The sequence below is a fragment of the Macaca fascicularis genome, chromosome 3 (assembly GCF_037993035.2).
Source record: "Macaca fascicularis isolate 582-1 chromosome 3, T2T-MFA8v1.1".
NCBI classification, from domain to species: domain Eukaryota; kingdom Metazoa; phylum Chordata; class Mammalia; order Primates; family Cercopithecidae; genus Macaca; species Macaca fascicularis.
Window position 1 is genome coordinate 95,294,089 of NC_088377.1, and position 27,009 is coordinate 95,321,097.

Genomic DNA, 27,009 nt, shown 5'->3' on the forward strand with positions numbered 1-27,009 from the left:
CTAGGTAAAAATGCCGCAGGCTCCCACTGTTTTTACCCAGAGTTTCTCAGTTTTTTATGAATGAATGCTTCCCACGTCGTTGCTTCCTTTTGATTAATCTCTAGAACCCGATATGCGTGTTTTTTTTTTTATAATTTTGTCCAATTTTAAAGTTGTTTTGGAGAATGGGAAATACTAGTTTCTTCACTCTGTGGTATTTGGAAGTTGACACATTTTTTGATATACGAGTGTTGATGCAGCTTATATCCTGGGATAAACCTCACCTGCTCAATGTAGTATTTCTTTTCTATATTGCTGGATTTGGTTGGCTAATATTTTTAAGGATATTCGTCTGTTATTCATGAGGAATATTCGTTGTAGTTTTCTTTTCTTGTAATGATTTTGTCTGGTTTTGGCTTCAGGGCAATGTCATCTCCTAAAATTATTTGCAAGTGTTCTGTCTCCTGTTTTCAGAGAGATTTTTGTGTAGAATTGGTATTATCTCTTCCTTAAATGTTTGGTAGAATTTGACAGTGAAGCCCTCACAGCCTGGAGCTTTTTTTTATGTAGGTTTTTTACTACAAATTCAGTTTCATTAGGAAGCTCTCCAGTTCATCTGGAGTGAACTTTGGTAGTTTATGTCCTTAGAGGAATTTTGCCCATTTTCTATATGTCATCAAATGGATAATGCTTTTTGAGTTTAGTCAGTTAAAATTCTTATTGGAATTTTTGTGTATATGCATATATGGGAAGTGATCTTTTTGTTCTTTGGTTGGCTTCTCCTTATTTGGATTTGGAATTAATATTGGTCTCCCATTAAGAGCTGTTGTGGTTTTTGTGTTTTGTTTTTTTTGTTTGTTTGTTTGTTTTTTCTTTCCTACTTTTTGTCAACTTGGGAAAGTTTTTTTTTTTTGAAAGTTTAATAATTCATCTATGTTAACCATCTCAGTCTAGGGCTTTTTGGGAGGGAAAATACTTGATTTCTCTTTCAGATATTTGAATGCTTTTTGTTCTATTCAAGTTTTCTATTTATTTTTGTTGGTGTTTTATGGGGTTCCAGAAATGTATCCATTTTACCTAGCTTTTACAATTTATTAGCAAATTGTGTAGCCTATTCTTCTTATTTTAATTATGTTGAGTCCATAGTTATTTCTCCCTTTTTCATTTTGCTTTTTGTTTGCATCTTTTATTTCCTTCATTGGACTTGCTCTAGAGGTCTGTTGTTTTAATATTTTTAAAGTTATACCTTTTTTCAGTCCTCTTTGGTTTTGTTGTGTTTCTCTTTGTCACCAATTCCTGTCCTTATTCTTAGATCTTTTTGTTTCCTCTCTTCTGATGCCCAAGGGAAATGCTTAGCTCTGTTGTTTTCACCTCTCTTATTTTCTGATCAATGCTTTTAAAGCTAAAATTTTCTTATAAGTGCATAGTACTTCTTTATATATCTTGTACATTGGCTATTTGTGATTTTTTTAAAGTTTTATGATATTTAATTTCTAATCAAAAAAATTTAAAGCAATTTTTAGTTATTTTCTAGTTTTATTGCATTTATAATCAAATATATGTATATATTTGGAATTTATTGTTGCATGGTATGTGAATATTCAAAAATATTTCACTTGTGTTCAAGGATAATGTGTATTCTCTTTGTGAAGTTTATATTCTCTGTGAGCTAGTTGATTGTATTCACCTTTTATGTTAACTTTTGTCAACTTTTTTATTCAAGGAGGCAGTGTTTAACATTTTCAATGAACACTGTCAACTTTTCTATTTCTTCCTTTAGTTTTTGTCAGTTCTTATTCTGTGTACTTTGCATCTATATTTTTAACTGCAGATATGTTGGCAATATGTATAATCTTGCTTTTTTGTTGGCAATATGTATAATCTTGCTTTTTAATATAATATGTAATATTATATTATAATAATATATTTGTCTCTTTTCATGTATTTTTTGCTTGAATTCAGTTTTGTGAGACATTATAATTGCTAACAGATTTGTTTTAAACTTGCATGGTATATCTTCTTCCATTCTTCTATTTTCAACATAAATACTTCTTTTGGTAACAACATAATATTAGATTTTTTCCCCTTAAGTCCAATTTGAGCATCTGCCCCTTAATTAGTGAATTTATGCTCTTTACATATATGCTAATTTTTATAATACTAGGACTTATTTCTTTTATTTTGTTTGGGATTTGTTTTTTTCTGCTATTTTAGATGCCGTATATTCTTCCTATTGATTTCTTAAACTTATCAGCATACATTTCTTCTCCCAAGAAGACACAGTATTTTGAAATGCTTCATCACATACCTGCCACCATCTAGTTCCTACTCTTACCCTGTTCCTTCTGCTTCATGTAGATATCTTATAGAATTTAGTCATGGTTTGTCCTAGATATAATTTCTCCTCTTTTCTTTGGTCATTGCTTTTGTAGACTATAGTGAACTTGAGCATTTGGCAAATGTATTCTGTCTTTGTGCCCTAGTTTTCTTGTTTATAAAGTGAAAATAATTCCACCTTCCTCACATGGCTTTTTGTGGGAGGTAATGTGGCAGTGTGAGTGAGAATGCTTGATAACATGTGAATAATTATGTGGGAGGTGATTATCAGTCAAAAAGTACCTTTTATTCCAATGCCTGTCGATTTCTACTTCACTCAAGTACCCTTTTCAATCTCCTTTTCAGAATTAGTATTTCCTTTTCTTTACCCCATAGCCCATTGTGCTTTTATGATTAAGAGATGTCTGTATGTGTTCTCAAGCCCAGAGCTGCTGGTAGGCTCCAGCAAGGGAGATACTGTGTAGCCTATTACACCAGGTTTAGCACAGTAAACTGGGAAAACCCAAAGGAAAAAGCCTTTGGGGTGTTAATGAGTGTGGAAGGTAGGGTGTCGTTGGAGCTATCACTATTCAGCAAAAGAAGGGAACTGTGAAGGTGGAGGGTATAGCATTTCCTTCTTTAACAAAAGCAACCTTGGTATGGGAACAGTGGACTGCGTAATGTAATGAAAACTATTTTCAGATACTATTGAAATTAAAATATATTATTGCACTGTATGGCTTAATTTAATGGTAACTTTATTTCTTACCAGGCTCATATTGGCAACTTATTAACGTCAAAATTCTTCAGTTATAAGGATTTTGATACTTTATTGTATACCTGTGCAGCGGAGTTTGACTTTATGGAAAAAGAGGTAAGATGTGATTTCTAGTTCTGTTTCCTAAGGTTTTGGTCCATACATTTTTCATAAAGGGTGCTCCTCTTATATCAGACTCTTTATGTGCTGTTATCTCAGTTTGATGGAAAAGGAAAATCTGGCAGCTTAGAGGAAGATTTTTCTATTTACATTAGTGCAGCTCCCTGGAATATATGGCCTTTACTTATTTTGATAATTTAGAAATAACACATTCAGACGAGCAGTGGTTTTCTAGGTGAGTAAACACAGAGGCATTTCAAGTTGCCATTTTTCTGTGATAGCATTAATTTAGTCAAGCTCTCAAACTCTTACATTTCCACTCATTTTGTGGTTATTTAAATAGATATTTGTTTTGAAACATCAAGTCCAGGCTTTTCATTCCAACAGCATTTTTCTTTCTAAAACTGTATTCAGAGATTTAGAAGGAAAGCAGAGAGTAGTTTAGTGGATTGTGAGACAGAAGCCTGCAATTTTGCTTGATGTTCTTGAACAAGCAACTCTCATTCCTCGTGTTATAGTTTACTAGTTTCTAGTAGCATGCCATAAACAGATATTGTGAAGACAAAATGAGATATACATAGGAAAGTACTTTGATATTTTAAATATATAAATATTTAAGTAAATAAAATATTAATTTGTAATACTTTATGAGCTGGTTTAGTTCAACAGACATGTATATATGTGCATTTTTAACACCATCAGTGTGGTACTGATTAATTATATTATCTGTGTCACTCCTTCAGAGTGGTGTGTGTGTATATGAAACTGGCCAACAATACTCTATTGACATGTTAGTTTCCTTCATGATCCCACTGTGTCAGCCCAGTGTCCAGAGTTCCAGACCAGTGGATGCCAGGGCACCACACAGGAAACTTTTATCTACCAGCCGTTCGGAGTTGAGTGTGTTCTGCAGAGGTACTCTTTACTCCAGTGGCCTGTCAGTCTTCATTTATTGTGTTCCGGCAAATGGTTTTGACACACAATGACTGACAAAGATATATGAGTTTTAGTGTTAAACCTGCTGAAACAAACAAACGAAGCATATCTTGCAAGACATTGAAATGCATGTTCATAGGGGATCAAGACTCCTTCAAATATTAGAGAATTAGGATGTGGTGGAAGTTCTTTAACATTATTGAGAACATCATACATACTGCTACAACCTGAGAGTATTAAACATAAGTTATGTGATGAAAGAAATAATTTATTGAGGCATAGCATGACTTCAGCTAATTTGAAGAAAATAGCAAAGCTCTTTCCAGCATGCCATTCCGCATCACTGTATGTGTCTGAATTCATTGGGACTGTGCTGTAGAGACAGAGTAGTGTCAGTTCAGGGAACATATGTTCCAATTATAGTACACCCATACAGTGTATTGTGTGGTACACCCATACAATACCCATAACGTGCTATTTCCTAACGTGATATCATACTGACATGGAAAGATGCTTAAGATATATAATGGAGTAAACAAAATGATATAGTCTTATTAACCCATAATTAACACACATAAAAGTAAAAAAAGTGTAAAAGAGCAAAATTTTAACAGTGGTTTTTTGGGTGGAGAGATAACTGAGAGGTGCACAGGATCACAATGTGTAGGACTTTGTTATTAAACTTATTTCTATTTTTTTCTGCTACTAAAGAAAATGTAAAAGTCTTTTGTTCCCCTCAAACGTCGATCATTATTTTGTTTATGCATGAGAGAGACAGAGTGTATATGTGCGTGTGTTTCAAGAATAATATTTTTATCCCCCACAAAATATACAGGAAAAGCTTATTCCATTTAAAGGAACTTTACGTACCTTACATGACTATTAAGTTGGTCTCTCTAGATAGATAAGTAGCATGCAAAAAGTGAACAGTAATCTCTTCAGTCACATGTCACACTTACAGGGGTTTAGGTACCGTATTTTTAGTGTTTCAACTCAGCATTTTGGGGCAGTTCATTTCTGTGGAAATGCACCTTCCTTTTTATGATGGCAGGCAGTGGGTAGATTGGTGAATGTTCATATTTCTCTACTTTCAGAAATTTACCTATTTCATTATTTGAAATGAAATTTTGTTTGGTTAAAATATTTCCTTCAACAAAACATCTCTTTGAATTTCAGACTCCACTGAGATACACAAAGACATTATTGCTTCCGGTTGTTCTTGTAGTGTTTGTTGCTATTGTTAGAAAGGTATGTCTATCACTTAAGAGCTCTTTCTTATAATAGAGTATTTTCTTGTTTTTACATAGTATTTGCATATACTTGGCCACATATTAATATGATACAATGTTTTGTATGGGCTTACTATAACATGTTCTATGTTTTCTTAATGATAGTTTTTGATAGACGTTTATATATCTTCAAAATATTCTATCTGCTAGCATAAAACAGACATCAGAAAGAGATGGCTCAAGTTTAGATCGTCATGTATTTTGGAAGACATGAACAGAGACCATATTGACCCAGATACAACTTGTGTGTGTAAATTATTACTGGCTTCTACCTTTAATGTAATATTTCCCTAAAATATTTAATATATACCTTTCTAAGTGATTTGTGCAGTGTGCAGTAACTCCTGTGTTTATTATTAATCAGAAAGAAAAAAACAGAGTATTTGCAGTGTGTTGATGAACTAGATAAAATGTTTAGGTCCCCAACTTGGCTTTGATAATAAAATTCTAAGCCCACATATAAATAAGGTCAATGGAAGTGTGATTTTCCCTCTCTTTTTTTCTTTCAAGAATTGTTCACTCTGTAACCAAATGTGTCTTAAGAGAATGAGTAGAAGTTAATCTGTGATGGAAAAAGAGATGACAGACCTTAAAAGTTTCCTGATCTGTAGCCAGTGATTTCTGTGTTAACACAATTTCGTTTATTTGTAGACTATTCTGTATCATAACAATTGTTCATATTATGTATTTGTACTCTGCTTTGTATGGAACATTTTCACATGAGTATTTAAATTGGTTATTCGACAGCCCTGTCGGTAGACAAATGTTATCCGCATTTTAACATACAGAACTGAAAGATCAAAGATGTTGTTAGGAGCCTCACATCATGTCCCCTTAAAATCTAGGGAAGAGTGAGACTCGGGCTCTGCACCTTCCCTGTCATAGGGCTACATCTGGTATTCAGCTGTGTGCTCCAACAGCACTTTTCATCTCTAATCAGTTAATAGTCAGTTCCTGCTGTGTGCTAGGCTTTGTGTGTGCTTTGCACTTTTATACACTTTATGTGGATGTGCACCTAGTGTGTACTCAAAAAATACTAAGCGTTGGCCATCCAGAACATATGCAAAAGACAGGATCCTGAGTGGTGAGAGCTGATGAAAACCATTAGCTGGGCTGTTTCGTTTAAAGAAGAAAAGATTCAGATGGAAAGCGGATAATTATTTTGAAATGTGTTAAAAGCCTGCCCCTTGAAAATAAGGTTACACACAATCTGGCTCCTTAGAATCATGGCCAATTCCAGGTGGTAGGACTTTTGACCAGAACTGATCTCGACTGATAAGGAAAGTGTTATAGATTCAAGCAGCAGCTGAGTGGTTCTTCTAAGGGCTGGATTACAACCTGTCAGCAGTGTGGTAGAGAATGTTTTACTGGAGATAGGATTTTAGATTAGATGACCTCCCGTTATTGCTAAGTATGAAAGCACAGTGACTGTGTTTTGAATGCTTCTAGCGGTGATTATCAACCTTTGAGCCAACTCTCCAGTTTTCTGTGTGTACTGTTAAGGAGAGGTGTTGCCAACAACGTTGGCATGGTGGAAGCAGCACTGAATGTGAATTTGAAGCCAGAAGATCTGGTTTCAAGACTGCAGTGCTTCTTAGTGGTTGTCTGCCTACAGGGCGATCATTTAATCCATCTGAGTTTGTTGCTCATTTACAAAATGAGGATGATATCATCTACCCAACAGGGCTGTTGAATATTAGCTTTGATCAGGTACTACACAAATATAAGATTATGTTGTTGTGATTATTATTTTCTGAGTTATATCTTATCTCTATACTTATATTTTCATTAGAAGTTCTACAGTTTAAAAGATACTTTGGTTAAAATATTGTTTTTCCCAACACAGCCTTTCTAAAGTGTTTCAAAATCTGTTTACAGGTTATTAGTGATATGTGGGGTGTCTTAGCTAAACAACAGACACATGTAAGGTAAATATGCTATTAAGAATTTTATTACCTCCTCTGTTCATTTGTTAAATAGATATTTACAGTGTATTAATTTTATACTTACATGTTGTGTACCTAATATTTGATAATACATATTTTTTTGTGGTCCATTCCCTTCTTGGGATTTCTTCTTATTTCCTATCTGTGTAGAACACAGCACATCACTTATTCATCCTTCAGATGTCATCCAGTACAATCTGACAGTAGCCCTGCACATAATCTACACTCGAAGGACACAGTTTTGTACTTCAGTTCAGCAGGGAAAGTAAATTATTATGTGAGTGGTTTTAGGACCAGTGGACTGCCTTTTGGGAAATGAGCAGGGAAATATAAAACTGGATTCGTACTTCTCACTTTTCACAGAAAATAAATTTCAGATGAAGCAGATAATTAGGTATAGGAAAAAAATAAAACCCCAAAATTAACCAAGAGAGTATGTTTATAATCTGAGAGTTAGAGAGGCCTATAGCATGCTTGGTATTTTCCTCCATCACACCCTTTATCTTACTCTTTCCATTTATCACCCTTTGTACTTAAATGTTGATGTGTGACCTGTGTCTCCTGAAGGGAGCGACCATTTTTGTTCAACAGTTTATATACAGTGCCTGCAAGATAGTAAAAAATAGTAGTTGAATGAGTATTTACATATGACTAATGAACGTGAAAAGGTAGTCTTGATCCTATGGTAAAGACATTCAGGTTAAAGTGAAGACCTTTTCACTTCTCATATTTCTAAAAATTAATAGTATATCCAGTGCTTGCAAGAGTGGGAGGTAGTGGATGGGAGGGAAGTTTGGCAGTACACAGTAAAACATGTAGTGGGCCTGCCCTTCAGCCCTGCAGTTCCACCAGTGCAAGTATACCCTCTAGAGATGCTCACAGAAATACAGAGATGATGGGGAGAAATGCCTTTGGTAGTACTGTGTGTAATGTGAGAAATGGAAACATCCAAAATATCTCCTATGATCCAATCATAGAGTGGAATGTTAGGCCATCTTTATGGAAATAGGTCCAGTATACATTATTGAATTTTAAAAATTGCCTGTGTGTGTGTGTGTAGGATAATTATACTTCTGTTTAAAATTTGGAGATTTTTGTGTGTTTGTGCATAGAAGTGATCTGGAAAGATAAATCCTGTAATTATTAAGAGTGTGGGATTGGAGGATGGAGTGAAGGTAGTTTTAACTCTGCTTTTATTTTTTTGTGGGATTTTTGGGGGACAAGGATTGTTCAATGTATGTATCTATGTGTGTGTGTGTGTGTATATATATATATATATTTTTTTTTTTGAGACAGAGCCTCTCTGTGTTGCACCGGCTAGAGGAGTGCAGTGGCACAATCTCGGCTCACCGCAACCTCCGCCTCCCGGGTTCAGGCGATTCATCTGCCTCAACCTCCTGAATAGCTAGGTGACCACCACCACGCCTGGCTAATTTTTGTATTTTTAGTAGAGACGGGATTTCACCATATTGGCCAGGCTGGTCTTGAACTCCTGACCTCGTGACCTGCCTGTCTTAGCTTCCCAAAGTTCTGGGATTATAGGCATGACCCTATATTTTATAATTTGAATATACACACCCTTATATTATTCCCTCACCTCCAAGTCTCTGCCAACATAATGATAAATTATTGCACATACTCCTGAGAGAATCCTTGTTCTCATTTAGAAACAATTTGCTGTAACTATGCCTTTGTTTATACCTGTAACATTTGAGTTGAGGACTAAGGGGGAAAGAAAAGGTTCTGGTTTACAATGCCAAAATTTTTCTTCATTTGAGGTGCAATTATTTTTGAAGAGCTGAGGAAGAAGCTACGAAGTTTCAGCTCTAGTATGCAACTCTGGAAGAGGAAGGTAGAACTTTTCACAGAAACAAAGCTGTCCCTTCAAGAATAATAACTCACCTGTGGAAACAATTATAGGGAACCATTGAGTTTCATGGGGTTTTCAGTTCAAATAGGATCAGAGCTCTTTTTTGGAAGAGGAGTGGCATGCTGACATTTTATTTTGCATAACTACCAAAGCCCGTGTAAAAAGGGGAAGAGTAGGACATAAATCTTAACTATGAAAGACGTGAATGCCAATATTCTCTTCACTCAAAGATCCAGAAAGTAAAGTGGGATAGAGGCAGCATGATGTAGTAAAAAGTATGTTGGTTCTGAAGTCAGTCAGAATACAGTCCTGCCTGCTACTTAGTAGCTCTGTGATTCCCTTTCCTTGGCTGTAAATTGGGGTAATAAATGGTTGTAGGATTAGAGTTAATGGAATGTACTAAGCATATTAACATTGTAAGTACTCAACAAATGGTAACTGATAGTTTTTACTAGGTGTGAAAAAAGAATAAAGAAAGAACTGTTTCATCTCCTTTACTACCCCCTTATGTGTCCTGAGTTTGCTAATATATCAGTCTTTTTGAGGCCAGATTCTCAAATTAGATTATATGCTACCTGGATTAACAGTTTATTGATACACTTGTTCATTCATTAAAAATGTTGAGCTCTAAGTGCCAGGTATTACTCTGGGTCTTGGGAACGTATCAGTGCTTAAGAAAGAGAAGGTGTGTGTTGTCAACTCACACATTCCCGTCTCTGACCAGACTTCTCCCTTGAACTCAGATTTACACATACAATCATTTATTTGTCATCTGTGCTTGGTTTCCTAGTGAAAATCTCGAAGATTTTTTTCATTCCATGCTTTGCTGGGGTATCACCAGTGAGGGAGCTGGGACACCACAGTGTGCCTTTGTTGTCCTAATAAATACCCATCTAATCAAATAGTTAGAATATAATACAACATTGTCCTTCTTCATTAACTTTCTTAAAAGAATATAGCACTAGTTTTGGCATGTGACTTTTAGTTAAAATTTTGATTTGCCTCTATGTGTCCTGAGAGAATGTTATGGAAGTTGTAAAACTCCTATTTACAAGATGAAAATGCAAATATATGAAGTAAGTGCTTCAATAATGAGTTGATAGCAATATATTTTTTTCTGTTCCAGAAAACACCAGTTTGATCATGGAGAGGTAAAGACTTAATATCACTATAATTTTACTATCTTAAAGTTGCATGCATTTGGACTTTCCTTTCTAGTTCCAGTTTCTAACTTGGTTGGCAATTGTCAGCAATCATCCTGAAAATAGCCTGGTATGTGTTTTTATGAGAATGCTACATGCAGATTCACTGACCATTCATTTGTTAAAATTAACTAGGAAACTCATTTGTTCTGCTCTGACAGTTGATTTCTGGAGCCCATTTAGACATACATATGAGATGTCTGTTGCACAGTTGGAAATCACTTTCTTCTCTGCTCACCTTGCCTGAGTCCTCAGAGATGTGATTAGTTACTGCTCCCATCTCCTAGTGGTCCAGCCTGGTTTTGAGGGCAGTTCCAAAATAGAGCCCTCAGATCTTGAGGCAGCAGTCATTTCTTTTACCACTGTCTTTTCTTGGTCTGATGGTAGCATCCAGGTAGATTCAAAAATGTGGGCTTTATTAACCACAGGTTTGACTCTGAGAATCACAGAAGCACTTGCCTTAATGACTTGATAATTTTAGCCTTCCACTAAAATGGAACAGTTTGAAAGTGAATTTTAAGAATTGTTTTGTAAATTTCAGAAACCAAAGTAGTAGTACTTTTTGTTACTAAGGAGAACGTACCCCTTTCTACATATTGCCAGCTTAGTATTCTTCAACTTCACCAACAGTAGGAGTAAAAAATATTTTCTTCTTTCTTTCAGCTGGTTTATCATGCTTTGCAATTGTTAGCATATACAGCCCTTGGTATTTTAATTATGAGACTAAAGCTCTTCTTGACACCACACATGTGTGTTATGGCATCACTGATCTGCTCAAGACAGGTAACATGTTATGTTGGAGTATAGCTACTATAATAATTTTAGCCTTTATTATTGAGTGGCCCTAAAATAATGAATTACAAAGTCTTTTAAGTGATTATAGTTAAAGCTCTTCATGGTTTTGTACTTTTCTTAAAGGGTAAGGGCCAAAGCTGATCATTTTCTATCTTTCTAAAGACTTTAAAATAGTTGTTGGTGTACAACAAACACTGATTTAGTACAGACTGAGTTCATGAGTGATTACTGCAGGTGCTGATAGAAAGCAGAGCTTAATTGTACAAATAGTAACCTTTTTTTGTTTTGACATTCATATCACAAAGAATTCTAACAATTTCAAGTTATAAGTGCTTGAAAATTATATGGTCTTTTTTTGTGTCAAACTTAAACTTTTTTTTTTCATTTGGTACACATTTGTATGTACATTCTTGACTTGTGCTTTTTAAAATTTAGTTTAAGCCTTCCTTGGTGGTTTGCTGCTAATTTTTCCTGGATAACTGCCTCCTTGATCTGTATTCATAGATTTATGCTTCTTCATAGTGTCACCTTTCCTTCAGTCAACCAGCCTACGTACAACAGCAGCCACCTCCCTTAAACATAGCAGATAGTCACTAAGCACCTACCCTGTGCACTCTAGGGATGGAGGATAGAGTAGTAGACAGAAAAGTCAAAAGCCAGTGTTTGTAAGCCCTCAAAAAACTTGAAATCTAGCTCTGTAGACATGCAGAGAAAGATCAAGAGAACAAAGTGTTGTTATGGAGTGTGGACTATTTGAATGTGGAAAAAAGTAGCCAGTCTTGGGGTTCCCAAGCAGAATGTTGATTATGTTAGAAAGGCACTACTTTCCTCCTTTCTGACCCCTTCAGGCTGGCACAGGAGAGGAGGCTGGTTGGAAGCCTTTAATCTTGAGTCTTTATCCTGCAGCATGACAGATGATACAGGTTGGCGCAAAAGTAATTACAGGTTTTGTCAAAATAGCAAAACACGCAATTACTTTTGCAGCAACCTAATAGAAAGTGTCACCCAGCCAGGTTTTGCAAATGTGGGGTTCCTGCTGGTCACACAGGACCTTGCATTCAGAAGGACCTTGAACTTGGTTGAATGTTTGCTGCTGCTGTTTTGAACGTCTTAATTTTTTAACAAGAGACCCCACATTTTTGTTTTGCACTGGGCCTTGTAAATTGCATAGGTGGTTGTGGCTTTACTTGAATCTGGGAGTAGAGAAAGCAGGTTGAGAAAAGAGCTTCCTACATTGTGTTCCACTTACATGAGGCTGATGGTAGAATTCTTTTGATCCCAAAGATTATTATTTTGGGGCTTTTTCTTTAGGATAATTAATCCTTTTTTTGGGACTCTAGCAGAGGCCACATTCTTCTCTGGGAAGAAGTTTTGCATAACAGATGCATACTACTTTATACTAACAATTACCAATGTATTCTTAATTTGGTTTCAGCTATTTGGATGGCTCTTTTGCAAAGTACATCCTGGTGCTGTTGTTTTTGCTATATTAGCAGCAATGTCAATACAAGGTTCAGCAAATCTGCAAACCCAGTGGAATATTGTAGGGGAGTTCAGCAATTTGCCACAAGAAGAACTTATAGAGTGGATCAAATATAGTACTAAACCAGGTAAAAAAAAAAAAAAAAAAAAAAAAAAAAAAAAAAAACTTAATTTTTTAGCTGTTTTTCCCACAATTTTGTATACCACTGCAAACACTTAAACCCTAGTTACTTCCGCTGATCTTACTCTTTCTAAGCAATGTTGCTTTTAGAATATCTAAAACAAAGGAGATATCAATCCTGTTTAAATAGTTTTCTGGGGAAATGTTATACATATGTTCTTAGTAACTTATTCTGCCATTTTTTATAGATTTTAATTTTTTCAAAATTTATTCACAGTCATAAATGCCACATTTAAAATAATTTTTACTGTGCTTATTTTCTTAATGAATTTTTAATATTAGTCCTTCACATTCCTTCTTGAAATAAACTCACTCATGGAATGTGATATTTTACTCATGTGTGGAAAGGGAGTCTTTGTTGTCATCTGAGTGTCAAATTTTTGAATGCTAAATCATCATCTAGAATTCTTTGTTACTATAAAGCTTTCCTAGTCCATTTGATACTTCTTTTCTAGATTCAGGAAGGATTTCTAAGATTTTTTTCTTGAAAGAAAGAAAGAAATCTTTAATAATGAGATGATGAAGCTCTATTTTGCAAGGAAAATAGTTTACCCAGACCTGGCTGCCAACTGCTACTTTGTCAGCCATCTGACCTCATTCTAGTTCTGCCATTGAATCTTGAAGTCATGAACCTGCTGGGCCTCCGCTCTGTTACCTGTGAAATAATTGATTTAAACTTGAAGGAGACCCCTTCTCACCCTTACTGAGTGTCTTCCTGAGACCTTCCTCTTGCTTTCCAGATGCAGTGTTTGCGGGTGCCATGCCCACGATGGCAAGTGTTAAGCTCTCTGCACTTCGGCCCATTGTGAATCATCCACATTATGAAGACGCAGGCTTGAGGTCAGTGCACAGTCTTGCATCATCAAAACAAACCTTCCATGCAAACAGACAGTGAGTGGAGGACGCCAGCAAAGGAATGAGGAATGTTCCAAAAGGATATGATGAACTGAGGCTTATCGCGTCGGGGAGCAGAAGGCTGAAATAAGACTGCTAAGCTCTAAACAAATCCATTAAGGCTTCACAGGGCAGGAAAGCAACAACTTTGGGGGCCATCTTCTCTACCAGGCAGAAAAAGGAAGTCATACTATAGCACTTTCCCACAGGTTTAACAGGGCTCTAAAATGTCCAAGTTCTTTTCATCCTGTAACTCCCTGAAGAGTTTAGCTTAGAGTGTTTATTAAGGTTTTCTCATAGGTGATTTTTCTTGATTTTGAAGAAGTCATTTGAAGGAGTTTATTCTGGTTTTCACCAGTATAGCCTGTTAGAATGATCTTGGGTGTTTTCTGTTTTTTTAGATTTTTTTGAGACTTTAGAAAATAATTTAGAGATGTGTGGTCTAAATTATCTTTTTTTAAATTTAATTTTTCATGCAGTTTCTAAGGCAAGTGAAGCTATTCATTTTCTAAGTGATTAGGTGAATCTTATTAGCATCTTCTTTTGCATAACAATGGCATGTACATTTACAAATAAGCTTTTTCATTAAAAAATCAATCTCATCAAGCTAATTTCCAGACAATTTTTTTAAATAAGTTTAGTTTTTCTTAAATCTAGAAATAAAATGAAGAACCATTTAATGTGAATTACTGTTGATGTCCAAGTTGGGACTGTTGCAGCTTCAGAGTAGTCCTGTAGTTGTGTTTGCTATAGTTCATCCCTGTTCACACACAGGGTACCTCACTCTTACATGTGATGGAGCAGTGAAGAATTTAAGACAAATCAATAGGTGAACAAACACAAAGATGACCAAGTTTGGAAATGTAGGGGTGCGTTAAAGGTGACCCTCATCTCCCACGACTTGGCCTCCTTCTGCCTTCTGCTTTTGACCTCACTGATGCCATTAGCAGGAACTTCCATGGGGAATTTCCTCCTGACTGGATTCCTCTTCCTCGTCGTCTAGTCTAATTCAGTGCTTTCTTCCAAATGTGTTGATTATAATCGTTTTAATCTTGAAAATTTTGTGCCCAATTATTTTTCTTTAAAGAGCCAGAACGAAAATAGTATACTCAATGTATAGTCGGAAAGCAGCTGAAGAAGTGAAGCGAGAACTGATAAAGTTAAAAGTGAACTATTACATTCTAGAAGAGTCATGGTGTGTAAGAAGATCCAAGTGAGTATCAACACAGTTAACATTTTATAATCAGAAGACACGAAGGTTAATTCAAGCACATGGCAAATACTTTGCTGGTGACAGGGGTGTGTATATAACATAAAGTATATGTGGAAAAACTTTTTTTTTTTTTTTGAACAGGCTCTCACTCTGTCGCCCAGGCTGGAGTGCACTGGCATGATCTGGGCTCACTGCAGCCTCTGCCTAATTTTTGTATTTTTAGTGGAGATGGGGTTTTGCCATGTTGGCCAGGCTGGTCTCAAACTCCTGGCCTCAGGTGCTACTCCTGCCTTGGCCTCCCAAAGTGCTGGGACTACAGGCGTGAGCCACCACGTCTGGCCTGAAAAAACCTTTTAGATAGTGATTTGGAGACTTTGTTTTTCAGTCTTTATAAATATCTTTTTTTAAAATAATGATTTGTATGTGTGCTACCTTAAAGAGATTTTTATTGGCACTAGTTGATAATCTCCCAAATTGTTCATATTTGCTTTTGATGTTTAAAAAAAAAAAATTCTATTTAAAGTTGGGTGTATTTTATTTCAAAAGACTTCCAGGGTCTGAAACCAAGTAATAGGGAGTCTCTTTTGGTGAAGTCAGGCAGCTGAGCACCAGGGGCCGCATTATCCATACTGGGTCTCTGTGCTACACCATGTCCTGTCGATGGATGGGATACCCTGTCGGCATCAACTCAGAATGAAACTTTTCTTTCCCAGCGTTTCACATCTTATTTGAATGGGAAAAGAACTTTACTGTGACCCACATTCTCTTGGGTTTATAGTTTTTAAAAGTTTCTATTTCCACAGAGATGTTTACTAAGCTGAGTATAGCTCCAAGTGACAGTAAGATCTTCAAAGCAGATGTGAGTCTAAAGCGATCTAGAAATGTGGCACGTAAGTGACTGGACAGCAGGTGACAGTAGCCTGCTTTTAAAGTACCAAAACATTCACTTCATGAAGAGCACAGTACGGGAAGAATTTTGTCAGAAATAAACACTATTTTATGAAATAATAATATTTTTTAAATTCTTACTACTCTGTAACTAAACAAAAGCGTTCAAGAGATTGTTATATTTGTGGCTTGATCATACTTGCCCACCATAGATTTCAATGACACATATGGTATTAAGACAACATTGTTAAATATTGAGTTGTGAGTGAAAAATAGTTCTGGGACATAGTATTTACAGCTTTGCTCACAAGGAAACTAAAATAATTGTTGATCATAGAATGATTTTCCTATGAATGTGTGCTCCATGGTTTGAATTCAGTCAGGATTTAGAGAAAATATTACTTTGTAATAATTTAGAAAATGCTTTAATCGTTTGTGAATATATATGAAATTCACATACTCACCTTTAACATTGTTATATAAATTTAGGACAGAAAAGTTCTAAGCATCTCATGACGATCTTATCAGGAAATTATATGAAATGAATGGTAGGCTGACATTTGCAATAGGAAGAACTCAGTTCTTAGCATAGCTTTCTACCAGAATTGGGATCTTCTTTATTTCTGTGGGTTTCACTCTCTTGAAACAACTGTAAGTTACTGGAACATAAAAATAATTTTCATAACCTTTTTTCTTCAAGCTAACAATGAGCCTTGATTCGAGAGTTCATTTTTCCCTAGACCCCCGCGTAGAGTCTGAATATGTGAAAGTTGCAGAGGCTTTGTGCTGTAGAGTGTTGGGAGAGCTCCCTGGATTTGCACAGCTCTAACAGTCTCATGTTCGGGTTCATGCTGTTTGCAGAGTAGGCAGAGCACTGTTTTACCCACACAAGAAGGGATACGAAGTCAAATTCAGGAAGTATGGCAATAAACTTTGCACACTAAACAAAATAGCAGACATTGAACTGACTTCAGGTCACTTACGAGCACTCAGACTGAGAGGTGGGGTGCAGAAGAGGGGGTGCTGGATTTCCCCGTCTGGACCTTGACTTGCCATTTATTGTATCTGTCATAGCAGGAGTTGAGTGGGAGGAAGTTACGAAAGTGACTCTCTCATCTGTTTTCCCACTCATCAAAACAGCACTCTCCATCTAGTACAAGATCTAAGCCAGGCTGATGACGCACTGGCAGGAAACCCTGGACAGGGCCACTCTGCTTCAACCTTGACACAAAACAGAAGCTGTGCTTTCTGTCCCGACAGGGAAGCAAATGGGGAGTTCAGATAGGAGGGGAAAGTGAAGAATGACTAATATTTACCTAGTGTTTACATTCAGAGTAGGAAGTTTCTTGACAAAGCTTTCTGCCAGGTTTGGGACCTTCCTTATCTCCTTGGCCTTCACTCTCCATTTCAGTTGTGATCAGCCTGAAATCACCCTGTAGACTGCTGGGACATGAAAGTCTGTCGGAATGGGGGAAGCAGATGGGGAACTCAGATAGGAGAGGAAGGGAAAGAGGGACCAGTATTCATCTAGTGCTTAATCTGTGCCTGGCAGTTGGTGAGCACTATGTTTAAATGATCTCATTTACAAGTGGCTTAATTGTATGGCTTGATTATTCCTTAAATATTTGACACTGTGTTTATATTTAAACACTGAAATATATTTGCATGCAAGTTGTAGATTAGTTTTTAATTAACTACAGTTCTCTGTTTTCTTTTACTTCAATAATACAGTTGACATAAAATACATGTATTTAGAAGGAAATTATTCACATTTTCACTAATGCTATTTGCAGATGGCTGGCCTGGGGAAACCTTGGGAAACTCAGATGAGGACTAAATAGTGTTGCACAAGGCACCCAGAGCTCCCCAAGACAGCTGTTTGCCCTCTCTTTTTCCTAAAAGCTGTTGAACTCAGGAAAACTGTGGGTTGTTCTCTACTTTCTGTGTGTCTCACTCTCTGCCACCACGGCCCTCAGTGTTGTAACAGTTCAGCCTTGACGTGTATGAGAAAAAAGGTAGAAAACCCATGTCCAGCCATATGATCATAGGTGTTCCATGTCAGCAGAAACCAGTGTCAGCAAGGGGGTGCAAAAAGTGTGCACTTGAACCCTCTTCATGGGAACTCTCATTGGCAAAACATTTCTAGGGGATAGTTTGATGAAGGGAAGGTAAGAAAAAATTGTGCAGTCCTTTGGCAGAGTGATAATGCTGCCTCTGGAGCAGGGGTCCCCAAGCCCCCGGCCATGGACCAGTACTGGTCTGTGGCCTGTTAGGAACCCAGCCTCACAGCAGGAGGTGAGTGGAGGGTGAGTGAGCATTACAGCCTGAGCTCTGGCTCCTGTCGGATCAGTGACAGCATTAGATTCTCATAGGAGCACGAACCCTATTGAGAACTGCACATGCGAGGGATCTAGGGTACATGCTCCTTATGAGAATCTAATGCCTGATGATCTGAGGTGAAACAGTTTCATCCCAAAACCATCCCCCTGACCCTCCAGTCCATGGAAAAATTGTCTTGCACTAAACCAGTCCCTGGTGCCAAAAAGGTTGGGGACCGCTGCTCTAGAGGTTTAGCTTGTAGAAGGGAGCTCGGCACAAGACTCTTGTAGCTGCAATGCTTTATAATGGCAAGATGGGAAACAAAGTATTTGTCTGTAAAGAATTGGTTAATACATATGAGAACTAGAAGCTTTTAAAACAATAGAGTAGGTCTTTATGTACTGAGATGGAAAAATGGTGCCACATTTTATTGTTCAGTATAGATAGAGTCCCAGAATAATTCCATTTTTGTAAAAACAACTCAAGAGCATCTGTCAGGGTTTTCCAGAGGGACAGAACTAATAGGATAGATGTGGCTGGGTGCAGTGGCTCACACCTGTAATCCCAGCACTTTGGGAGGCCGAGGTGGGCAGATCACGAGGTCAGGAGATCAAGACCATCTTGGCTAACACAGTGAAACCCCATCTCTACCAAAAATGCAAAAAATTAGCTAGGCATGGTGGCAGTTGCCTGTAGTCCCAGCTACTCGGGAGGCAGAGGCAGGAGAATGGCATGAACCCGGGAGGCGGAGCTTGCAGTGAGTCAGGATTACGCCACAGCACTCCAGCCTGGGCGACAGAGCGAGACCCTGTCTCAAAAAAAAAAAAAAAAAAAAAAGATGTATATATGAAAGGGAGTTGATGAAGGAGTACTGACTCACATGATCACAAGGTGAGGCCCCACAATAGGCCATCTGCAAGCTGAGGAACAAGGAAGCCAGTCAGAGTCCCAAAACCTCAAAAGTAGGACAGCTGACAGTGCAGCCTTCAATCTGTGGCTGAAGGCCCAAGGTGCCCCGCAAACCACTGGTGTAGACCCAAGAGTCCAGAAACTGAAGAACTTGGAGTCCAATGTTCAAGGGCTGGAAGCGTCTAGCACAGGAGAAAGATGGAGGCCAGAAGACTCAGCCAGTCTAGTCCTTCCACATTCTTTTGCCTGCTTTTATTCTAGCTTACTGGCAGCTGATTAGATGGTACCCACACAGATTGAGGGTGGGTCGCCCTCTCCCAGTCCACTGACTCAAATGTTAATCTCCCTTGGCAACACCCTCACAGACACACCCAGAAACAATACTTTGCATCCTTCAATGCAATCAAGTTGATACTCAATACTGACCATCACAGCATCTGTGTATATAATGATATCCGTGTCTGTATGTGTGTCTGACATTGGATAACCAAAGATCCAGCAGATACCAAATATTGTATGTTCTCACTTATAAGTGGGAACTAAGCTACCAGGATGCGAAGCATAAAAATGCCATGGACTGTGGGGACTCGGGGGAAGCAAGGGGTGGGGTTAGGGATAAAAGACTACACATTGGGTGCACTTGACACTGCTTTGGTGATGGGTGCACCAAAATCTCAGTAGCTGCCGCTGAAGAACTTATCCATGTAACCAAAAGCCACCTGTTTCCCAAAAGCTATTGAAATAATTTTTTTTTTTAAAAGGTCCAGCAGAATATATGCTGGATTATTTATAGAAGTCACCTCTGAGAAATGCTATTGGAGATGATGGTGACTTTCATTTTTTAAAATATATATAGGTCTATATTTTGATACTTTTATAATGACTATTATAAATTAAAGATGTTATTTAAAAAGGGAAAATGATGTACATCCCTGCTGTGGTGTTTGCCTCATGGTGGAGAGTGAGGGAGGGACTGCTACTAAACCTAAGAGGGACTTGTTGGGAATTTTTTTTTTCTTATTTAAAAATAAAAAGGGAAGCAATTATGACAAAATTTGAGGAAGCAATTATGACAAAATTGACAAAACTTGTCAATTGTCTATAATTTTCCAATATGTTTTTCTGTTTTCTAAAATTCCTCAAAGGTAGATAACAGTATCCAACAGTTATATCTATAAAACTGTTATTGATTTAAAATAAATGATACTGTTATTTTGAAAAACTTATTTAGGCAAATGTCATATGATGCCAATTTTACTTATTCTCTTCTTTATAAAGATATATTGCTTTTGAGATTTAATTATGTGTTTAAGATGTATGCTCAACTACCAGAATTTCTTTAAATTGATTCATTCTAGAATATCGACTGTTCAGTTTAAGATGATTTGACCTACTGATTTTTTGACTTTGTGACAGTGTTAAGGCCATATGCATTCAGTAGAAAGCACACTTCAAATATCCATACCACCATCTGTTTTTCAATTTCAGTACAGCATTCAGTAAATTACATGAGATATTCAACATTTTGTCATAAAATAGCATTTGCATTAGATGATTTTGTCCAGCTGTCAGCTAATACAAGTGTTCCTAGCACATTTCAGGTGGCTCGGCTAAGCTGTGATGCTGGATAGATTAGGTGTATTAAATGCATTTTTAGCTTATTATGATGGGTGTATTGGAACATACCCCATTCTAAGTTGAGGAGCATCTGTACAATTAATGCAGCTTCCCTGTGAACTAAGCATATTTGTTCATTATAATTTTTTAAATCAATGTTACACATTTTTCTGTGTGCTGGGCATGGCGCTAGATACCTGATCTCTCATAATCCTCACAACAAACCTATGTCATGGGTGTTTATCTCCTCGTTTTACAAATGTGAAAACTAAGACCAAGGGAAGCTACCTGCCCAGAACCACATTCTTGGTAAGTAGCTGCGGCAGAGTTTAACTGAGGTATCTCTTTCCCCAACACCTGGATATATGTATCTGCAGGTCTGTGTCTTTCCTTATAGGCACCTTTGCTGCATTCACCTTGTCCTAAAGTCAGTCATGGCAGCTTATAAAATCTTAAAATAGCTATATGAAAGGATTGTTTAAAAACTAAAGTAATTCAAGTGGAGAAAAGGAAATGAGGTCAGGAGTATAAGAAGTGCCCTGCTTTATCTGCAGTTATGTAATGCACATTGATTTTTAATGTGTACATTCATTTTTCTAGGCCTGGTTGCAGTATGCCTGAAATTTGGGATGTAGAAGATCCTGCCAATGCTGGGAAAACTCCCTTATGTAACCTCTTGGTGAAGGATTCCAAACCTCACTTCACCACTGTATTCCAGAACAGTGTTTACAAAGTCCTAGAAGTTGTAAAAGAATGACTGCTACATGAACTGCTGCCTATGGAGAACTACATCAGTAACGGTTTTAATGTTTTGCTAAGTCATGTGTTGTTCATATCCCAAAAACTTTTGTAGGTAACTGTTTTCAAATAGAAAACGTTTTATTTGGTCAATTTGAATGTCATTCTAATTATAAAAATGACTTTTACCTTTATCAATTGGTTACTGTTTCAATGCACCCTTTAAAATTTGCTATGCAAATGAGTATATGCTTGTACTTGACTTTGATATTTGTGCTAAGGTAAGCAAAGCTACCTGTATAAAGAAAACACAATGGGTTGTGACAAGGGTGACATGAAAATACAGGACAATTCTGACTATGTAGGGGCTGATTTTATAGTGTAAGAACTTTTAATGCTTCTTTTTTCTGCCTCTCGCTCTGTCTTTTGGACATTTCAGTGATTTTGTAAGTTCTTCGGTCGTGTCAGCCCCTGTCATCAGCTTGAGTTACAGTAGATGCAGCAGACATGGAACGTTTGCTGTGTAGAACTGTCTGTCTGTTTTACTTCCTTGTGCTCTTTTTGTTCTCTGTTCTCTTGTTAATGAAGCTTTTCCTGTCCATTATTAATCCAAACTCTCGGACCTTGTGGTTAGGAAATTCCCTTAACTTCCAGCCATGTGGCATTACCATGTCTCTCTCTCTCTCTCTCTCTCTTGCTGTCTCTCTTCTCCTCCTCCCCACATTTTCTGTCAAATAAGTACTGTTTACTCATTTAGTTGCTTATCAAGTACTTATTCTTGGTTTTAAAAAAATTAATGGTAACTGTATTTTCCTCATTTTTTAGCATTATTCAAATGTTTATATTTTAATACCTTTAAACCACTTAAAATTTTTTCATGTTTAATTATAGTTTTAAGAAAAACTATTTTGAACAACCCCAAATATAGTGCATCTAGAAACTAATGTATATTTGAGTAGACATCATTTATAGTGGAACAGTAGACTGTAGTACATGGTAATTTTTCTTTTACTATTAAGATACAATAAAACATGACTAATTTTGCTGTCAAAAACATAAAGAATAATGATAAATGGAGTTTTTATATTTTACTTTTAAGATTGCCGGTCTTTAATAAGACAAAGCCTTAAGCATTATGTTATAATTTTGGTTCTAAAAACCATTATTTTAGTATGCAGAATGAGTATATTTCGTCCTCCTTAGTTTTTTTCTTCCTATTTATTTTTATTTTGAAAAATTTCTACACCGTCTTTGAATTCCTTGTATGAATATTTGTTTCTTAGAAGTTAATTTGTGTGAAATGAGATTCTTCAAAACAATGAAACCTCATAGCTCTGAGAAAAGGTTTTAGGCTTTTAAATTCTAAGCAAACTGTGACTGTGGCTGACTGACTACACATTTAATTATCCAGCTTCTCTTTCTTAACCATAGGCAGATTAACCTCATTGTGGATTGTCCTTGAGACCTTAGTCCTCAGGGATGGTTTCTGGTGCCCACTCCTGGAAGCCTCTGTTCCCTTTCTACCTTCTTACCAGAGCCCAAGGGCAGGCCTGGTCTCGGGGAAGCAGCAGCTTGCCGACGTGGGTCAGCTGCAAAGCCTGAGGGGTGTGGCCTCAGGGAAGCCCCGCCCCCAATCCTGCCCCAGAGCCCAGAGTCGCAGCTCCCAGGGATGCTCCTTCCCTGGGAGTGGCCCAGGAGAGGGACTCTGGCAGTGTTCTTCAGATTTGTGGCCACTGTTTCTCATTTGCTGGTTGACTGTTTTTATTTCTTAGGCTTTTGCTAGTTTTAGAAAATAGGGAAGCAGCCCGTGATTTGTGGATCAAAAGCAACATTTGAGCGATGATGCACAACAGTCCAGGAAAAGGGGCAGTGGACCCTTGAGGCTGAGGATGGGAGTCGACATGGGCGGGGAGAGGGAGGTGCGCTCTGCTTATCTGTGACTGTTGCTCACCTGAGTGTGGCTGATTGTGTACATCCAGCAGTTACAATTTTTAAAAATTTTAGAGTTATTCTATATTTTTCTCACCCCCAGTAATTTCCTTCCAAATAAGTTCACATGTAATAAGTAGAAATACTGTATAGGAAAAAAGCATTAAAAATACTATTATAACTGCTTCATTTGCTGGGAACCATTAAAAGTATTGTAAATTAGCTTTTTCCAGAAGGATCCTTTGTAGCAGTGTTCAGGAATGTAACCCCCAGCAAAATGTGGCTATATATTAGGGAAGCCAGTCTGGAGCAGAGGCCTGAAGGTCCCTGCTATGCAGCCGTGGCCACAGCTCACCGCACCAGCGCTGTGGAGCACCCGCACCTTTGATGGCAATGCAGAGTGGTAGCAGGCTCCATAGGCGTGACAAAACAGTATTAAAGCTCAGCGTTTTGCATACTTTTAGCATTTAAAAATATTTTTGCTTTAGTGTGAGGAAAGTAAGGATGGGCAAAGAGGCGATCAAAATAGCTATAGCTATGACATTTTAGAAAACAAAGTCGGGGCCGTATTTCTTTAAAAAGATAAGCCTCTAAAAATGCTTGGCTGAAAAAGTACAGTGTTAAAATAGGCAGTGATATTAATGAGAAAATGAAAGTATGTATCAGGAATAAAGTGATATTGCATAGGAGTATTGTATTTTTATGAATTTTATGCCAGTTGTTTACATGTACTATATATGTTAAATAAAAATCATTAAAAATGAGGGAAGTGTTTTTCTTGATTGTTATTTTCATTTCCACCTTGATTGTGATCAAGTTCGGCCTCATTTTGTAGTCAGATAGCCATGAACTGGTTTGAGTCAGATGGCAGTCCTGAGAAGAGAGGGGGAGGGATCATTGGTCTTGTTGTTGGTAGTAGTAGGTGCTGAGATTATCCAAACTTTTCCTATGTTTATGGTAGAGTCACTTACATTCCTTTATCCTTTTCATCAAGGGACACAGTAATTCAAACTATATATTGGGAATAATTAAAGAGTTGCTAAAAGCTGCTTTAATGTATTTAAAAAATACATTGGTATCAACATTTTCTAAATTGTAGTTCAATGTTTTTACTTAATACAAATATCAACTTCTTGGTTCATTCTCTATGTAGGAAAGACATTTCAGCTCTGTTCATTCCTGTATAATTAATTTCTTAACAATGACACCTTGATTCTGACATATTTGGGGAATGAGGTGTTCTAATACAGTGGTTCTCAAAATTAGCAGGCTTCAGCAGCACCTGGAAGGCCTGTAGATTGCTGGGCCCCATCACAGGAATTTCTGATTCAGTTGGCCTATGGTGGGGCCCCAGAACTTGGATTTCTTAACAGTTCTCAGGTGGTGTCGATGCTGTTAGTCCAGGGACCATACTTGAGAGCCTCTGCTCTAATGGATGGGGACAGACTGGCTGGATGACTGGCCTCCAGGGGGCGCTCCATTCCTGACAGCACATCCCCAGAGCTGGTTGATGGACAATCTACCACGAGCCGAATTTTACCACGTACCGTGTTTGCCTGTTAGGGGGCGCTGCTTCAATGAAACTTGCAAGGAGCAAAGAACAGATTCGGTAATTTTTAATCGGAACACTGATATGAGTTATAGATTATTTACATATTTTGAAGCTGCAAACTGCACCTTGTTTCTTTTCAGTTCAGAGATGGAAAAGGAGTGAAAATCCTTGAAATAGGACTTCGTTTTGTAGGATTACTTTGTCTAGAAGATAATAGATAAATTCAGTGATGTGTGGGGATTGCAAAAATTCATTTTCCACTTTATTACTTTTGTTTTGGCACCAGAAATCCGAATCTTCTTCCTTTATTAGAGGTCAGCCAATAATCAGCGCTAGGTCACAGATCGCTTGCTTCTCTCTTCTTCCTCCTTTTTCTCCTGCTCCCAACTAGAAGTTTCTAATTTGAATCAATAAAATTGTCCTCAATGAAGAAAAAGAGGAGCTACTTTTAAACTTCATTACATTCTTGAATTGGTCTTTATTTCATAGCATTGTCTCAGGACGAATACATTTTACATTAGAAGTTGAAAAGGATATTAAGGTACAAAAAAGTCTTGAAAACTTCCCTTTTACATTTCCTCCCATGAGAGAGATTATACAATTCTGAATGAATATATAACAGTTGAAGACTCGATTCGATTGTAGTGTAATTAAGAGACAGTTTCCTTTTTTTTTTTTTTTGCAAAGAGATTAGGATAACATTGATACTGGCTCCACTTTCAAAGCAAGGTTTTCTATAGTTTTCTATACTCAATTATCTTTAACCCAAAACTCTAATTAAAGTATGCACAGTGTCATCAAAATGACTTTCAAATAAATGGTAGCACTACATGGTATTCTGTTTCGTAGGCATGTTCTTTTTAATGCAGCATAATATCATTTCGTTGATTTTTTTAAGTACCTGGTGGGCTTTTTTCCTGTAGGCAAATTTAGTATCTTGGCGGGGGGGAGTTGACTTTAGCAAACTTCAGCTCCTGTGGTTGTTATGCTGATTACACTGACACCCTTAGTCCTTATGCATTTCTGAAAAATAGAAATGAAAATAAGAAATGACCATTGCTAAGTAGATTTGGCATCATGTCATGAAAACTGGGAAAGATGCCTGCAGGCCACTTCTGGCTCTGCCCCCTGCTGCTGATATCCTGCTCTTTGGCCAAGCTCCTCAGGTCTTTACTCTGGTATCCTATCCGCTTAGTGACCAGACTTCAGGTTCAGTGGCCTTCCTCTTGCTCTGGAAAATTCTCTTCCCAGAAGAGTACAGTTTGGTAATTCCTCGAGCCCTTTACATGGGTAACGAATTTGACTTTTTTGAACAAAGACTTCTATGGCAGTAATTCTTAAACTTCTCTGCACGTTGGAATCACTTGGGGAGCTTCAAAAAATCCTGAAGCCTTTTTCCCACCCCTAGAGATGTGTGGCCTTAGATTTGGAATTTGTTTAAATCCCCAGTGATTCTAGTGCCCTAGGGCTAACATTTTAGAACTTGCCCTCCCTACTTCACCTCTGAATAACAAGGTTTCCACATCTCCACCCAGTCAAAGTAGGAATGGTAAGCAAGTGTCTGTCATGTACACTTTATTAACCATGATTATTAATTTCTACATTATTTCTAATGGCACCTAGTGTTGACTTTTTTTTTTTTTTTTTTTGAGTCGGAGTCTTGCTCTGTCGCCCAAGCTGGAGTGCAGTGGCGCGATCTCAGCTCACTGCAATTCTCCTGCCTCAGCCTCCCGAGTAGCTGGGACTACAGGCGCACACCACCACGCCCGGCTCATTTTTTTGTATTTTTAGTAGAGACGGGGTTTCACCGTGTTAGCCAGAATGGTCTCGATCTCCTCAACTCGTGATCCGTCCCCCTCGGCCACCCAAAGTGCTGGGATTACAGGCGTGGCCACCGCGCCCGGCCAAGTAGACTCTTTAGGAAAGAATTCTGTCTTCAGTTATAGATGCCTGCCAATGGGAGGGAGAAGGGGGAGAGTGGCAGTGCAGGTGCCACATATTTGTAAACCCTGATTAGAGTGTCAAGAAGAAATGGGAATATAGCCGCAAAAAGAAAAAGAGTAAAAATCACTTTGAA

At 37.5% G+C, this 27,009-nt stretch overlaps 1 protein-coding gene across 2 annotated transcripts in view; it reads left to right on the top strand.

Annotated features, from left to right (window-relative positions):
- The window catches only part of DPY19L1 (dpy-19 like C-mannosyltransferase 1), a 108,887-nt gene extending 84,746 nt beyond the window's left edge, over positions 1–24,141 (top strand). For both annotated transcript variants that reach the window (XM_065542139.2, XM_065542141.2), the window contains exons 14-22: positions 3,068–3,169; positions 5,285–5,356; positions 7,276–7,325; positions 10,340–10,364; positions 11,079–11,198; positions 12,646–12,820; positions 13,614–13,713; positions 14,855–14,980; positions 21,314–24,141. In XM_065542139.2, the coding sequence (XP_065398211.1) occupies positions 3,068–3,169; positions 5,285–5,356; positions 7,276–7,325; positions 10,340–10,364; positions 11,079–11,198; positions 12,646–12,820; positions 13,614–13,713; positions 14,855–14,980; positions 21,314–21,470 (927 nt within the window). In that variant the 3' untranslated portion in view covers positions 21,471–24,141. The remainder of the gene's footprint in view (positions 1–3,067; positions 3,170–5,284; positions 5,357–7,275; positions 7,326–10,339; positions 10,365–11,078; positions 11,199–12,645; positions 12,821–13,613; positions 13,714–14,854; positions 14,981–21,313) is intronic.
- The last annotated feature ends 2,868 nt before the right edge of the window (positions 24,142–27,009 follow it).